Consider the following 14,036-nt stretch of genomic DNA (forward strand, 5'->3'; position numbering starts at 1 on the left):
GATGGTCATCTCTGGAGCACTGGAGCAGACAGAAGAAAGCTAAAAGCCAAATGCCCTTCAGGCATTATATTCCTTGTTGGTATAAAGTAATGTTGAGAGCATATTTAAGTTTGTTTCTGAAGGAAATTATATGTATCTGATGGCATTTTTGCCCTTGCTCTGAGTTTTGAATGCACTCATTCCAGAGGCTTGAAGGGTCATTAGGAGCCTGTTAAGCCAAGCCCTCTGCATCCTCTGGCTCCTCTTTGTCCAGTGGAAATACCATGGAGTAGGAGGGGAATGAGGAGACAAAATCTAAAGTTCTCTAGGAAATTAGAGCACATTAGTTCTGCTGCTGACAGGAATGTGTGCTCATTATAACAGTAGATTCGTGCCAAATTCTGTTTGAAATGTGTTTTTAGGTCTGAAATCTCTCCATGCTGTAACATCTAGATATGCCATTACTAAAGCTTGTGACTCAGCTTAAGTCCTTGAAACTTTTCAGTCTGATATTTGCATTTTTAAGGTGCTTAATTTACCAGTGCGAAGCCTGAGGTGTTCCCTGCAGGAGCTAATGAATTGAGTGTTTAGCAGCTATGCAGTGTGCTGATTTGCTTGGTTTGGAGCTGCCAGAGCAGGAGCAAACATGCCTTTGACAGGTTGTCTGTCCTGGGCCACGCCAGGTTGGTGTTCTGGCTGGGGCTGAGCTGGTTTGAGACGTTGCTGTTTTCAGCTGCTTGTTTTGTCCCATTTTGCTTGAATTTCTAATTAATGTGTCACTTCTTAATGCTGCTCTATCAAATGGTCTGGGTTAAACTCTTCTGGTACTTTCCCTTCTAATGCAGAGAACTTTTGGCAGGAGGAATTAAGAAGTGAAGACGTGTAGTTGTGTTAATTGTTGAGAGGAGGGAGAGATATGATAAATTCTGACAGAAGATGATAAAACCCTTACCTGTCTCCAGTGCAGTCAGCAACATATCTGACTGCAGGTGTCAGTTAAGTGTTCTGCTGATGGTTTGAGAATTTAAGCTGTTGTGGTTTGATTTCAGCTCCTCCAGTGCAGGTACAGATTAGGTGAATAGTTTGTCTCCACACTCCACAGAGTGACTGGCTGAGCAGAGCAGTGCAAGGGGTGGTTAGCATCAAGGCCTGGTGTGGTGACATAGCAACAGTTTGGTTTAAAGAGTTCCCTGTAACCTTCTCAGATGAAATTTGAATCGTTACTATTAATAAGCCATTCTCTCATTAGACCCTTTAGTTCATTGGTAGTAAGTGTTGCTCAGAATTGAGGGTTCATTGAAATCACTTTCTCTGGGTTGAGTCTATTTAAGTCTTTCTAAAGATGAATTGAATTTTCTGTAAAATTATGGAATAAGAAAAAATTTAAAATGAGGAAGTGTATAGCTATATCTCACTTAAAAATAGTGCTGCTTTTAATAGAAGGTGACACTCCTTGGTTCAGTTTTGAGATGTCTGAGTTATACGACAACTATTACCTGTTTGAGCCTCTGTTACCCTTTGTATATGAAGTTTCTTTTGCATTCCTGAAATGCTAAAGAAGAGTGTATAAAATATTTAAGACTGCAATTATTTAATTTTTATTGAAAGCCTTCCTAAAATTGTAGCCATTTGAGATTGTGAAGGCAAGGAGAGAAGGGGGGAAAAATAATTTCATTACAACTAAATCCAGTAAACTGAAGTTTATTCTTTATGCAGGTTATTTTTATGTGGGTTGAATCTTGGTGAGGCTAAATCATATTTTCCATTTAAAAAAATGTGCATGCAGTGTTTACTGTTGAAAATGGTATATTGCAACCTGGCAGTTATTCATATTAGTAGTTTCTGAATAGAAAGACTTTGCGATTTTAGGGCTAATTGCTTGAAAATTGAATTCTTTCTAACTCTTTTTCTTCATAAAAAGTGAAGACAGAGTTTTAGTTGATTCTTTTCTAGCTCTTGTATTGTCTTAATTTTGTTGTTGTTGACTTCACTGACAAGAAAGCAAAATAATCTGCTTTTAAAATCCCTTTAAAAAGTGCTGTTGTTTGTGAGGTTTTGTTCTGTGAAACATTGCATAGTGTGTGGAACTACAGACTGTTTCTGTATGAAAACAATTGCACTTTGAGGTACTCCAAACCTAGAGTAATGTTATTTTTTTTGGTCGAACGAGCCAGTTATCCTCTCAGATTGGGTAGGATGTTGAGCATCTTACAGGTTGCTCTCGGTATGTATTCTGATCACTAGGAATGACTTTGGCAGATGCTGCTGTGGGAGTTTTTCTCCGACACAGTCTCGTGTGTGTGCAGTGACAGCTTTGTCCTTGGTGCTGCTCAGTGTGCACACCCTGGATGTGCTGCCATAGGGGTCTGTCTGTGCAGCCACTCACAGGACTCACCTGCTGCATCAGAATCCCTTGGGATTCAGCACTGCTGTCCTGAGCTCAGGCTCTCTGCCTGGAGCACAGTCCAATCTGCACAGCCAAAGTGAGGAGCTAGGTGGGAACCCACCAAGGGCTGACCCCAGTCATCAAAACTTTATACTGTTCGTACATTTCGGCCAACAAAGAACTCACAGTTCATTGGCTGGAACTTACAGAGTTCTTATTAATTGGTGTTCTGTTTGTTAAGTGATTGTCTCTCTTCTCATGCTGGTTAGTCTCCATGCTCAGTCTTTCTCTTCTTCTGACTCAGTGGGTTTCTTGAGTCAGTGGTCACAATCTCCCCCTGGCAGAGTTATCTTTTATCCAGTTGCAGCTGATTTCAGCATAGTTGCTGAGCTGGCTTTTTAGTTTCTTCCTTACTTTAGGTGTTCTGCCCAATGTCTTTGTGGCCTGTAAATTCTGGATTCTTTTTGTGCACTAGCAGTGTTAGATCCTTCTCTCCCCCCAGCTCTGAGATCATTGAAGCATGCTGAGCCCTACACCTTAACAAGGCAATTCTACTGACAAGTAATTTATCTTCCTGACAAGTAATTTATCTTTCTAACACCTGGCCATCACTGTGGCTGAGTGCTTTGAGAGGTGTGCAGTTGTAGACTCGTAGGACAAGCTCCTCATGAAGTAAATGCTGGAGGATTCTAGGTGGTCTCTGCCTGTCCTAAGTGTTTCTTTCCAGCAGTGCCCATGACATATGTTTAATTAGTGTGTTGTTTTGAAATGAGGTGCTTTTACATCTGGTCCTTCAACTCTCAGAAATAATTTTAGAGGGTGTCCACTATTAGATGACTTTGCAGCCAGGAAGGATGAGTGTTGTAGCTCTGTATTACTTGACAGATTCTGCTGAGTCTAGCACCTCATGCTTGTTCTCTGTAGCACCAAATGCAGCCTCTCTCCTCCCAAATGGATTAAAGTGCCTTCTTTTTAATTCATGGACTGTTTCTTTGCTATTCCTGTAGGTACATGAGACCATAATATGGGGAATGAATCTGCAGGCTAAAATAATTTGTCAAGAAGAACAATGTGAAGCAAAGTCTCTTTGTGAAGTGGGGAGCATGGTCACTTCATACTTTGTTGTTGTAGCCTGGTGGTGTTTAGAGGTTGATAGGACTTTAATGTTCAGGAAGAGAAGAAAGAAGTCTTGATTTTTGTCTTCTGATGGTTTGCTTAGAGGGATCATGAAACTGGGATGTCAGTGTTGACCATGCTCTGTTGTGATACCCTGACGAACATACTGCAAAATGGTTTTTTTGTGTTTTTGCTTGCAAAATAAAGGTTAAGGCACATGTAAGATAACAGCAGCAGCCTCAGCATATTTTGTGGAAACTTTTGCTTTGATGTTCTGAGCAATGCCAACACCTCAACTGTGATTTTTCCCTCAAAATTGTATTTAATGAAACAAAATTTCTGTTGGCTCAACCTGGAGGTACTGAAGCTTTGGACTGGAACTGATACAGTCATCCACTAAACCTTCAGAGTAACCTCCTCTGTGGCCATAGTGTTAAGGGACATCCTAAAAGCCAAACCAAGGAAATCAAACATGCCTTTGGTAGACTTCTGTTTTGTGTGTTACACTGATGTGGAGAAACTGTATGTGTGTAACCTGTTGATAATCAACTGTGCCACAGAGCTCTTGGGGGATTTTATAGAGCTGATGTTGAGGACAGTGTGGCTTTTGGTCAAATTTCTGGTTGGTTTTGTCATATTTCTTGTTGCTTGAGTCAGTGTGTATAATTGCTGCTATGGCTTTTGTCTTAAGAAGTCTAGACTGTAAGGAACACTTTTTAATCTACTCCTGTTGAAAAAAGTTGTTCCTCAGAGTCAGGTGAAGGATGCCCCAGGGCTAGGAATGTAGCACACTGTGAAATGGTGAGATGTTGGTGTTGAGGACAGGCTGGGGGTGATGTCTGGCAGCAAACCATAATGGGCAGTGCATGGGGCAGAGAAGGTGAATTCTCTGCAGGGAGCACAGGGAGGTGTTGCAGGGTGGGGACAAAGCAGTGAAATAATCTATACAGTTACCGTTGCAAAAAAAGTTATGCCTCATTAGGTAAAATTTTTAACTCTAGAGACTGCCATAGAAGTGTCTAAATTTCAAAAGGTTGGAGGCAGTTGTTCCAAAAAAATTGCTGGTTTTGGGGTGGTGTTTTGTTGTTTTTAAAGAATGTGTCCATCTTCTCACAAGTCCTGTTATATATATGCAGACATATGGTTTTTTCATATCCCTGAGTCAGGTGTGAGTTAAAACAAAGGAACTTCTGTGTAGCAGCCAGGCAACAAATGTGGTTGGCTTAGGGACAAGTGCAGCAATTCAGAGCAAAGCAGAGTGGGGTGGCCCAGTGACCAGACTGTTAATGAAGGGACAGAAAAGAACCCCTTAAGAATGCACTTCATTGCTATTGGTCCTAGGAATTAAAGCTACAGAGAATATAAAAAGACAGTTTCCAAATTTTTATTTTAAAGTGGTATTTTTTTTTGCTGTTATTGTTGACATTGTACTTGTTGCCATCTGTTAATAGAATACTAGGACTTTTAGGCTGTTGAATACCTTCTCTGGTGAGTGAAGAATTAATTTTCTAGTGTTGGTACATAAGCCAGATCTTTTATTTGCTGATAGTACTTGCAAGCAACTCAAATTTCTGACATTATTTGTTTCAGAAGCTTAGCAGCTCTTGGCAGTGATCCTGGAGCTTCTGAGAGTAGCCTTATAACTTCTGAGGAACTTAAAATGATGTGAATTGGTGCAAAATGAAAACATATCCTTGGGACTTGCAGGGGACTTGCCTGCACATAAAAGAAGTCTGACTCTGAAGTTGGATGGTGATAAGAATTTTCTGTGTAACTTTTTTTTTTTAAATGCATATTTCCTGTGATGTTTTAATTTCAGGCTTGAAATATGACAGTTCAGATATGTTCACACAAACCCAGTTTTGATAATAACCTTTGTCTAAGCTAACCTGTTTAGGTATGTGATTAGAAATGTGCACATTATACATGGAAACAGGGAGTTTCACTGGGTTTTGAGGTCCAGACTTCTGGTCAGTTTAGTTTTCCATTGGACTTGATTTTTCTTGCTGCTGTATATAGCAAAGATGAACCCCCATAAAACGGTGTCTTTCTCTGCTTCTCAGATGTGAATGAATTGAAGGAGTGCCTTCATGTCCTAGTGAAGGAACAGCAAACTCTGGCCACACAAACTGCTACCACAGCCCTTTCAGCTATGAGGCTAAAGCAGAGGCTGGTTATCCTGGAGAGATACTTCATTGCACTCAACAGAGCAGTTCTTCAAGAGAATGTCAAAGTGAAGTGGAAAAGCAGTAGTGTTCCTCTGCCTTCTGTGGATAAGAAAAGGTAATGACACGTGCACAAACAAGTTACTACATTAGAAAACCTGTAGAAAGGTTATCAGCCTGTGTATGAGAGCTTAATGTGATTTACTCCTCCTTGTGAAACATTAGCAGTGAAGGACCATTAAGAAATATGGTTTCTTAAGTGCTTTCTTCTACAGTGTGTCTGTACTGGCAGGTTTTTATTGTAGCACATTGCTTTAGTTAGTATTCTTTGAGCTGTGAGTACACTTTTCTCCAAGTGCTCCTTTTGTTTTGCTCAGCTAGAAAATGTGGAGAAGCCTGTTCAGAGATGGTGCTGATGGAAGTTACATAGTTCAAATGACATTAATATATTTTTGTTAACATTTGCTCAGTTAAGGCACATAATAAATTTAAAATACAATTGCATAGAAGCTGAGCATGGTTTCCCTTAGCTTGGGTGAGAAATGCTGCAATTGTATGTTTCAGCAGAAGCTATTTCAAGAGAACCAAGTGAATAAGAAATTGACTGATTGTTTTCCATGTCTAGATAACTATCTAGACGTAAAAATAGAAAAAATTATCAGGTAAGACATTAAAGAAACTGTTCAGTGGCTGAACAAGGTTGGTGTCTGAGAGAACAAGCTAGGGAAGCCATGTGAGATTGTCTCTAACTTCAGGTATGAAAGGAGAGCGTGAGTAGATATCACGACTAGTTATTATGGGATTAGAGTCTGACAGTGATACCTTTCTCTGAATAGACTGTTGTCTGAATTTTGCTTTTCAGCTCTGATTAAAAAGAGCACTGCTATGTTTAAGTCATCAGATTGCTGAAAATGCCAGTTTAGTTTTTTTCTCTTCTGAAAAAAAAATCCTAAGCAGTTCACTTTCTTTGTAATCTCACATCAGAAGAGAACAGAATTGTTGGCTCAGTGGTGGAAGCAGGAGGGAATCTCCTGTTGCCAAGTACAAAGGAGAGCTTTCTTCAATTAATGTGATGGCATGAAAAGGTCAGGGAAATACATATAGAGTCCAGTGGGTGTTAAGGGAAGTTGAAGCCATCTCTCTTCCTTACACATACCAGACAGAAAGTGCAGGAAGAGATTTGTACCATTGACACTTGAGTGAAAAGGTAAGAAATGACAAAATACGTGGAAGTAATGATCAGTAATTGAAGATCCATAAAGAAATAGTCTATAAACTGGTTTATGCAGTCCAAATTAGCTAAACATCTGAACTTTCTGAGTAAATAATGAGTACATGAAATGTCTTGTGTATTTTGAGTGCAGCATCATCATGTCACTCTGGGTACCTATGTGCATTTCTCTCATGGCACTCAATTAGAGCGGTCCAGTTTATTTCTTTGCCTCTGCAAAGCTTTTGGATGTTGGATGTTGAACCTGTTCTTTGAAGCAGTTGAAGTTGAATTTTGGTTGCTGACATTTTGCTGTTGATCACCTTCATTCCCCAGAGACAATTACAGTTCTCTACAAATCAAAATCGTGTCATTGTGTATGCATGCATGTAGCTAAATTATAAAACTGTTGAATGTAAGTTAGACAAAATACTGCTAACACGAATATATATTGTTATAATGTAAATTACATTGAAACAGTGCATATCTGATTTTATTCAGCCCAAGACCTGTAGGTAAAGGTGTAGAAGGACTGGCCCGAGTTGGATCCCGAGCAGCACTTTCCTTCGCGTTTGCTTTCCTGCGCAGAGCCTGGAGGTCAGGTAGGGCTGCTCTGGAGCTCAGTGCACGTGTTCTTCATTAGAAGGCAGACAGCTCCTGGGTGTGGGAAGTATTTGCATAGAACTCTACATCTGGAAATCATAGATTTGCATAATTGCATTTTGTGTTTGTGTGGTAGTGTGGCCAACCGTGCTGCTGCTGCTCAAAGCCAGCCAAGCCAGTACCTGTGTTGTGTTGTGCTGTGCTGGGATATTTTATGCTTAGGAATGCAAATTGGGAGGTCATGAATAGAATGTATGTTTTAATATCAGATTTCATGAAAGTTAGATTTATTCCTCAGGCAAGATCAGTTTAGTGAGAGTGAAACTGATGTATAGTTTGTGTCCTCGTCAGCGACTGTCAAATTGCAGAGGTTGGCAGAATTGTCTCCTGTGCCACTCTGCCCTACCTGTTTGTCTCAGTCTGCTCTGTTTGTTCAGATGGTTGGTGTTGGCTCACTCTTTGTCCATCCAGCCCTAGTCCTTCTGATTTCCTCAGTGGGTGCATAGTGGGATGAGCTGGTTTAAAAGTCGTAGAGTTGTCACCTTTCTGAATGTTTGGGTTTTTTGGTGAAGACTTCTTCATAATCTTACAGTCAAAATGTTCATGTGAAAGTTGGAAACTGTAATCTTGAGTTAGAAAAACATCCACAAGATACTGTGTCCAGCGAGTGGTGTAACTTTGTGAGGATGGGGGTGTGAGTGTTGCTGTGCTCCGCAGGTGAAGATGCAGACCTGTGCAGTGAGTTGCTGCAGGAGTCTCTTGATGCCCTGCGAGCTCTGCCAGAGGCATCCCTTTTTGATGAAGGGACTGTGTCTTCTGTGTGGCTGGAGGTGGTAGAAAGAGCTACTAAATTCCTAAGGTCTGTTGTGACTGGGTAAGTTTATTTTTTGAACGTCGCTGAAGAAGCTGTTACGTGGCAAACTCTTAGCAGCTGGTGGTATAAACATCATAGTGCATAGAAAATTAAAGATGGCTTTCCTTTTCTGATGTTGTTAGACAAGCAAGCAAAAAATTAATTAGCTGATAAAGTGGTGTTCTTTAAATACGATTTAATTATTTTAGCTGTTTAAGAAACATCTGAATTGGAGTATTCTGAACCATTGTGTGTAGGCTTACCTGAAAACTGGTGTTTTCTGCTGTAAATGTATGTACATGAAGAGTGCTTTGGTAATACTGTATGTGCACACTTAATTGTGCCTTTCTAGAGCAGTAAAGTAGTGCAGACTTTTGTGCATGAGGGAAAATGTGTTCATGTTGGACTTGGAGCACTCGTCTGCTTCCCACTGCTGTTTAAGGAGGCTTAAAGTTACCTTTTTACAGTAGTTACTGGAAATTGTCTTTTGAATACTGGAACTACATGCTTATGGGGAATATCATAAAACACCTTTGCATTTCACCAGTGAAAAATGTTTCTCACGTTCTTAGCATGTTTTCTAGAGCTATAGAGTAGAGAGTGAAGCTTGGGGCAATTTTAAAGCCTAGCTGCCACTCTGAAACTTGATCTTGTCTGGAACATTTGGGCTTTTCTTCTTGGTTGCTTTCATCACCAATTTTATATTTTTCTGTAAGTTTAGTGGTTCCTGGGGTGTTGTAGATGCTTTTGGTAAACAATTATGTATTATTTCCTGTTAGTTAATGTATGTTGCTTGACTTTTAAACAGAGATGTGCATGGAGCTCCCAGCACCAAAGGGCCAGGAAACATTCCTTTACAAGACCAGCACTTGGCACTTGCCATATTGCTTGAACTGGCAGTGCAGAGGGGCACACTGAGGTGAGAGAGCCACTGATTTCTAACCACCACTGTCTGTTGGAATGGCCTGAGCTGTGAGTGTCTGTAATTTTCACAGGTTTGGGTTTAATGTAATAATTGTGGCTCAAAGTGTATGGACCTTTAAAATGAAAAGCAATGATGTCTGATATTGCCAACTTGAAATTGCAGAAAGTGAGTTGTCTGGATAACTTGAACCAATGTTTTCATGAATGCTTATTAATAGAAGGTGTTAACTTTGTCTTTCAGCCAAATGTTGTCTGCAGTTATGTTGTTGCTTCAACTTTGGGATAATGGGACGAGGGAAACGGATAACGAGCGATCTGCACAGGGAACAAGTGCACCCCTCCTGCCTTTGCTGCAGAGATTTCAGAGCATAATATGTAATAAAGACATGCCCAATACTGAGGAAGAGATTCAGGTACTGACCCTTGGATGATTTGGAAGGAGCATTATGTTGGAATCAAATTTCATTTGCCTCTTTGCAATAAAGTTATCCAAACAAAACTGGTAGTGCTGTTTTCTGTGGAAGATGTATGTACACTACTGTTGTTTGGTTTTTCATTTGAGTTTCTTGAGGTAGGAGGAAGAATGTCATAGTGTGGTTAGAGGTAAGCACTGTGTTTGAAGTTAATTGAACTGTGACTCTTAATGAATATTATTGAAGTGGATAAAACACAGTAAATCAGTTTTATTATATTAATCTGACTATTTTCTCAACATGTGTTTGGCATTTTAAGAAAGTTTACTGTACAAAACATTATGTTCAGAGGTCATTTGTTTTCTTTTAAACTTGTGCAGATACTCAGCATGGCTAAAATATATCGTGTATCTCTGTGTTGTGGGATAGATACACCTTGAATGTTCTTCTAACTGCTCTTTTTTTTTTTTTTCCTAGCTCCTGACTTACCCTCTAAGTCCAAATGAAAGTTTCCTGAGGTACCTGACTTTGCCACAGGACAATGAGCTGGCGATCGACCTCAGACAAACAGCTGTGGTGATCATGGCCCATTTGGACCGTCTGGCCACCCCATGTATGCCCCCACAGTGCAGCTCTCCTACATCTCATAAGGTAACTGTCTGCAATCTCACATTTAGTAACGTGTTTCCCCTAAAAGCATAACTGTGATTCCAGCATGGAAGGAAAACACCTCCCAAGGTGCTTCATATTTCTTTGATTTTCACAAGGTAACCTTCAGTGGCCTATGCTTGTGTTACCTGGGTATCTTATATCATAGAGTCATGGAATCATCAAGGTTGGAGGAGACCTCCAAGATCAGGTCCAGCCATTAACCTGTCACTGCTGGAACCACTAAACCCTAACCCAGACCCTCCAGTGCCACATCAGACACCTCTGAAACACCTCCAGGGATGGTGACTGCACCACCTCCCTGGGCAATATTCCAGGGCCTCAACATCCTAAGAGGGGAAAAAAATATTCCTAACATCTAATCTAACTCTGCCCTGTCTCAGCTCAAGGCCATTCCCTCAGTCCTCTCCCTGCAGCCCTGGCAGGACAGACATCTCCCACCTGAGAGCCATGAGATCACCCCTGAGCCTCTTCTCCAGACTAAACAAATGCAATTCCCTCAGCCCTTCCTCATATGACATGTTTTCCAGACTTTATCACCTCAGCCCTTTTTCAGTCATCCTTGAAATCCAATTCTGTGGTTTGTGAACTCTTCTTTCTTATCAAACTGCATCTAAGTCTGCTAATTTTTAGATGTTCCCTGTATTTTTCAGAGTAAAGTCTCAAGGCCAGACTTTATAAATGTTGGGGGTCTGACATACTAAAAAAGATAAAGAAAAAAGTAAATGCTAAACTCCCTAACTTGAAAAATCTCTGAACAGATACTGTAGATATATTTATAGCTTAGTCAGTACCAGCCTGAACTGAATTTGATGTGTGCCAGTCTGTATTTTTGATATCTTCTAATTAGGTAGGTTTTATTGGCTACTGGCAGCAATGACTGTCAGACATTTGAGTATATTTGGCATATAAATGTTTAAAAAATAATCTGCTCTATGCATTTTATTAAGTTTTGTATTTGAAAAGTAGTACTTAGAGAATTTCTTATTTTCCAGGGATCACTGCAAGAGGTCATTGCCTGGGGATTAATAGGTTGGAAATACTATGCTAATGTGAGTGGCCCAATCCAGTGTGAGGGTCTGGCCAACCTTGGTGTTGTCCAGGTCGCCTGTGCAGAGAAACGTTTTCTGATCCTGTCTAGAAATGGAAGAGTTTATACACAAGCATACAACAGTGATACTCTGGTGAGAGTTTTTGACATGGTTTTAAAAATCTGTGCTCTTCTATATTACTTCATAGCATAAGACTGCTGCTCCTTTAACTATTTACAGCTTCTTGGAGGAGCAGATGGAGACATCCTGATTTGTGTGAGCTGCGATGGTGCTGTATTTGAGCTCTCAGAAATAGTGTTTTTTGTCTCTTGTATTGATTTGATGAAATGCATATGGTTTCTGTAATTTCTCTCAGGCTAGAGGTTATGGATACAATAATAATTGCTTTTATTGCTATGCTGACCTTGGTAACTGCTTCAGAAATTGGCAGATCTGAAATAGATTTTACTTCAGTGATGTAACTGTGCCCAAGCTGTGCAGTTTCTCAAGAAAAAGCCTATACTGTAACAGCAGCATTTGTCACTAGGACAGCTGAACACCATTTACATGCACACTGAAGTCCTTTTAAGGATGGTTACAAGCTAACTTCAAAGCATTACTCTTCTCAGACTCAGTGGATTTGACCTTTTTCAGTTTTTTTATACCTTCGTGTCATTAATTTGAGTGCACAGTTTTCATAAAGCCATAGGAAAACTGTACCTGGTTATTCTGCATATAGGCAAATACTATAAAATCTAAGCAGTTTTTGTAAGTGTGTTGTTTGTTGTTGGCTGGCAGGGCCCACAGCTGGTGCAGAGCCTGGCGTCCAGGAACATTGTGAAGATAGCAGCACACTCAGATGGGCATCACTATCTGGCTTTGTCAGCAAATGGTGAAGTTTTCTCGTGGGGTTGTGGAGATGGTGGAAGACTAGGCCATGGGGATACAGTGTATGTATTAAAAACTGTCCTAACATTTCTTTTCCCGTGTTTTGAATTCATGGGGGAAATGATTTTGTGGTGTCTATGAGCATGTTCAGCATTTGGTCTGGGTTGCTGGACTGAAGTTGCATTCTCCCTGTGTGTTTTCTCTGTAATATTCCCAGTTCTGTATTTAGGCTACTTTCTGAAATACTTGTAGACAGAGTACAGTAGTGCTTGCACTGTTCTTAGGACTTTTGTTCATGGATTTATGGCTCCACAGCATGTTCTCTGTGGGACATTGGCTCACATGCTGGAGTGGGATCATCGTTTCTGTGCAGTCATGTTGTGTATCACTCCATTTTTCCCGTGGGTCAGACAATTCCATTTTTGCCCTGTTTTTGTGTAGAAGCAGTCATCTCCAGCACTGTTGTGTGTGGGGTGTCTGTCAATGCGTTTCAGAGATTTTAGGTGTCTTCCCCCAGTGCTGAATTCCCTGTAAAGCAAAAGAGATGCTATACCAGGGTTATCAGTGTCATGAAATTAACTGTTCAGATAGAGTAACTGTGGATAGTTTTTTAACAATAGGCACATATTTTTTTGAAAACGTTGCATGAATTCAGTTGGAAAGAGAAGTCACTTATCAAACATTCCTTCAGTGGTTTGTATGTTGTTGGACAATCTGAATTTAATTTTGGCTTGTAGCAATATTTATATCTTGATACTTTTGACTAGTAATAAAGGTAGAATTGCAGCAATTGTTTCAAACCAGTTTGTCACACCTTTTATTAGGTACTCCTCAGATCACCTTTTGTGAAACATGTCCCCTTCTTTTTAAACAGCCCTCTGGAGGAACCCAAGATGATATCTGCTTTGTCTGGGAAGCAAGCTGGGAAACATGTGGTTCATATTGCCTGTGGAAGCACCTACAGTGCAGCTATTACTGCTGAGGGAGAGCTCTACACCTGGGGGCGAGGGAACTATGGCAGGCTTGGTCATGGTATGTTACCTGGTGCCTTGTTTAGTGCCTGTCTCCAGTGATCCTTGATCCAACTTAGCTAAAGCTGATTTGAGAAGCTTGTGTGCTTTCACATGAATTGAAATAAACATGGGAGGGGTTGTCTCAAACCCACTAAAATTTCTATGAGTTACCTGAAAATAAGGAGCAAAAAAAAATCTACAGTGTTCTCTGTTCTCTGCCTTGTGAAGCTAAGGCTATTTACTAGGTTAAATCTGTATGAGATCCCTTAGAAACCATAGAGGAGCTCAAATCTGTAAACCAAACCAAACCAACACCCACATAACAAAACACCCAAAACCAACCAACTAACCAGAAGAACGTGTCAGGCCTCCTGGACTTTGCTTCTGACAGAACTACTTTGTGTTGAAGGTTCAAGTGAAGACCAGACCATCCCAATGCTGGTCACGGGGCTGAAAGGGCTCAAAGTCATCGATGTGTCCTGTGGGAGTGGAGATGCTCAGACTCTTGCAGTTACTGAAAATGGTTAGTATCAAAATATAACTTAAAACTTTGAGCAAGTTTACCTTTCTTTCATTCTGAGGAGATTCTGCAGATATGCTTATTTCTAGTGGCTTAAATTCTGTAAGAATTTGAAGCTGAAATTCCTTTGGGGAAATATCTATGTACATTTATACATTTTGGCATATCACATATGCAGATATATTTCCATGCATGCATATACAGTATGTTCATTATGACTATGCAAATATATTCCTCTGTGGTATATAAAATGGTATATAAATTAC

At 40.3% G+C, this 14,036-nt stretch overlaps 1 protein-coding gene across 1 annotated transcript in view; it reads left to right on the forward strand.

Annotated features, from left to right (window-relative positions):
- LOC103811116 (E3 ubiquitin-protein ligase HERC2-like) overlaps window positions 1–13,773 on the forward strand; it is a gene marked incomplete at its 3' end in the record, with an annotated part of 38,112 nt that extends 24,339 nt beyond the window's left edge. Inside the window, exons 4-12 of the mRNA XM_009084066.1 lie at window positions 5,545–5,764; window positions 7,358–7,458; window positions 8,177–8,333; window positions 9,478–9,649; window positions 10,127–10,300; window positions 11,314–11,502; window positions 12,148–12,299; window positions 13,112–13,269; window positions 13,660–13,773. Of these exons, the coding sequence (XP_009082314.1) occupies window positions 5,545–5,764; window positions 7,358–7,458; window positions 8,177–8,333; window positions 9,478–9,649; window positions 10,127–10,300; window positions 11,314–11,502; window positions 12,148–12,299; window positions 13,112–13,269; window positions 13,660–13,773 (1,437 nt within the window). The remainder of the gene's footprint in view (window positions 1–5,544; window positions 5,765–7,357; window positions 7,459–8,176; window positions 8,334–9,477; window positions 9,650–10,126; window positions 10,301–11,313; window positions 11,503–12,147; window positions 12,300–13,111; window positions 13,270–13,659) is intronic.
- Window positions 13,774–14,036: the final 263 nt, after the last annotated feature.

This window comes from Acanthisitta chloris, unplaced genomic scaffold, assembly GCF_000695815.1.
Source record: "Acanthisitta chloris isolate BGI_N310 unplaced genomic scaffold, ASM69581v1 scaffold24521, whole genome shotgun sequence".
Lineage (NCBI taxonomy): Eukaryota > Metazoa > Chordata > Aves > Passeriformes > Acanthisittidae > Acanthisitta > Acanthisitta chloris.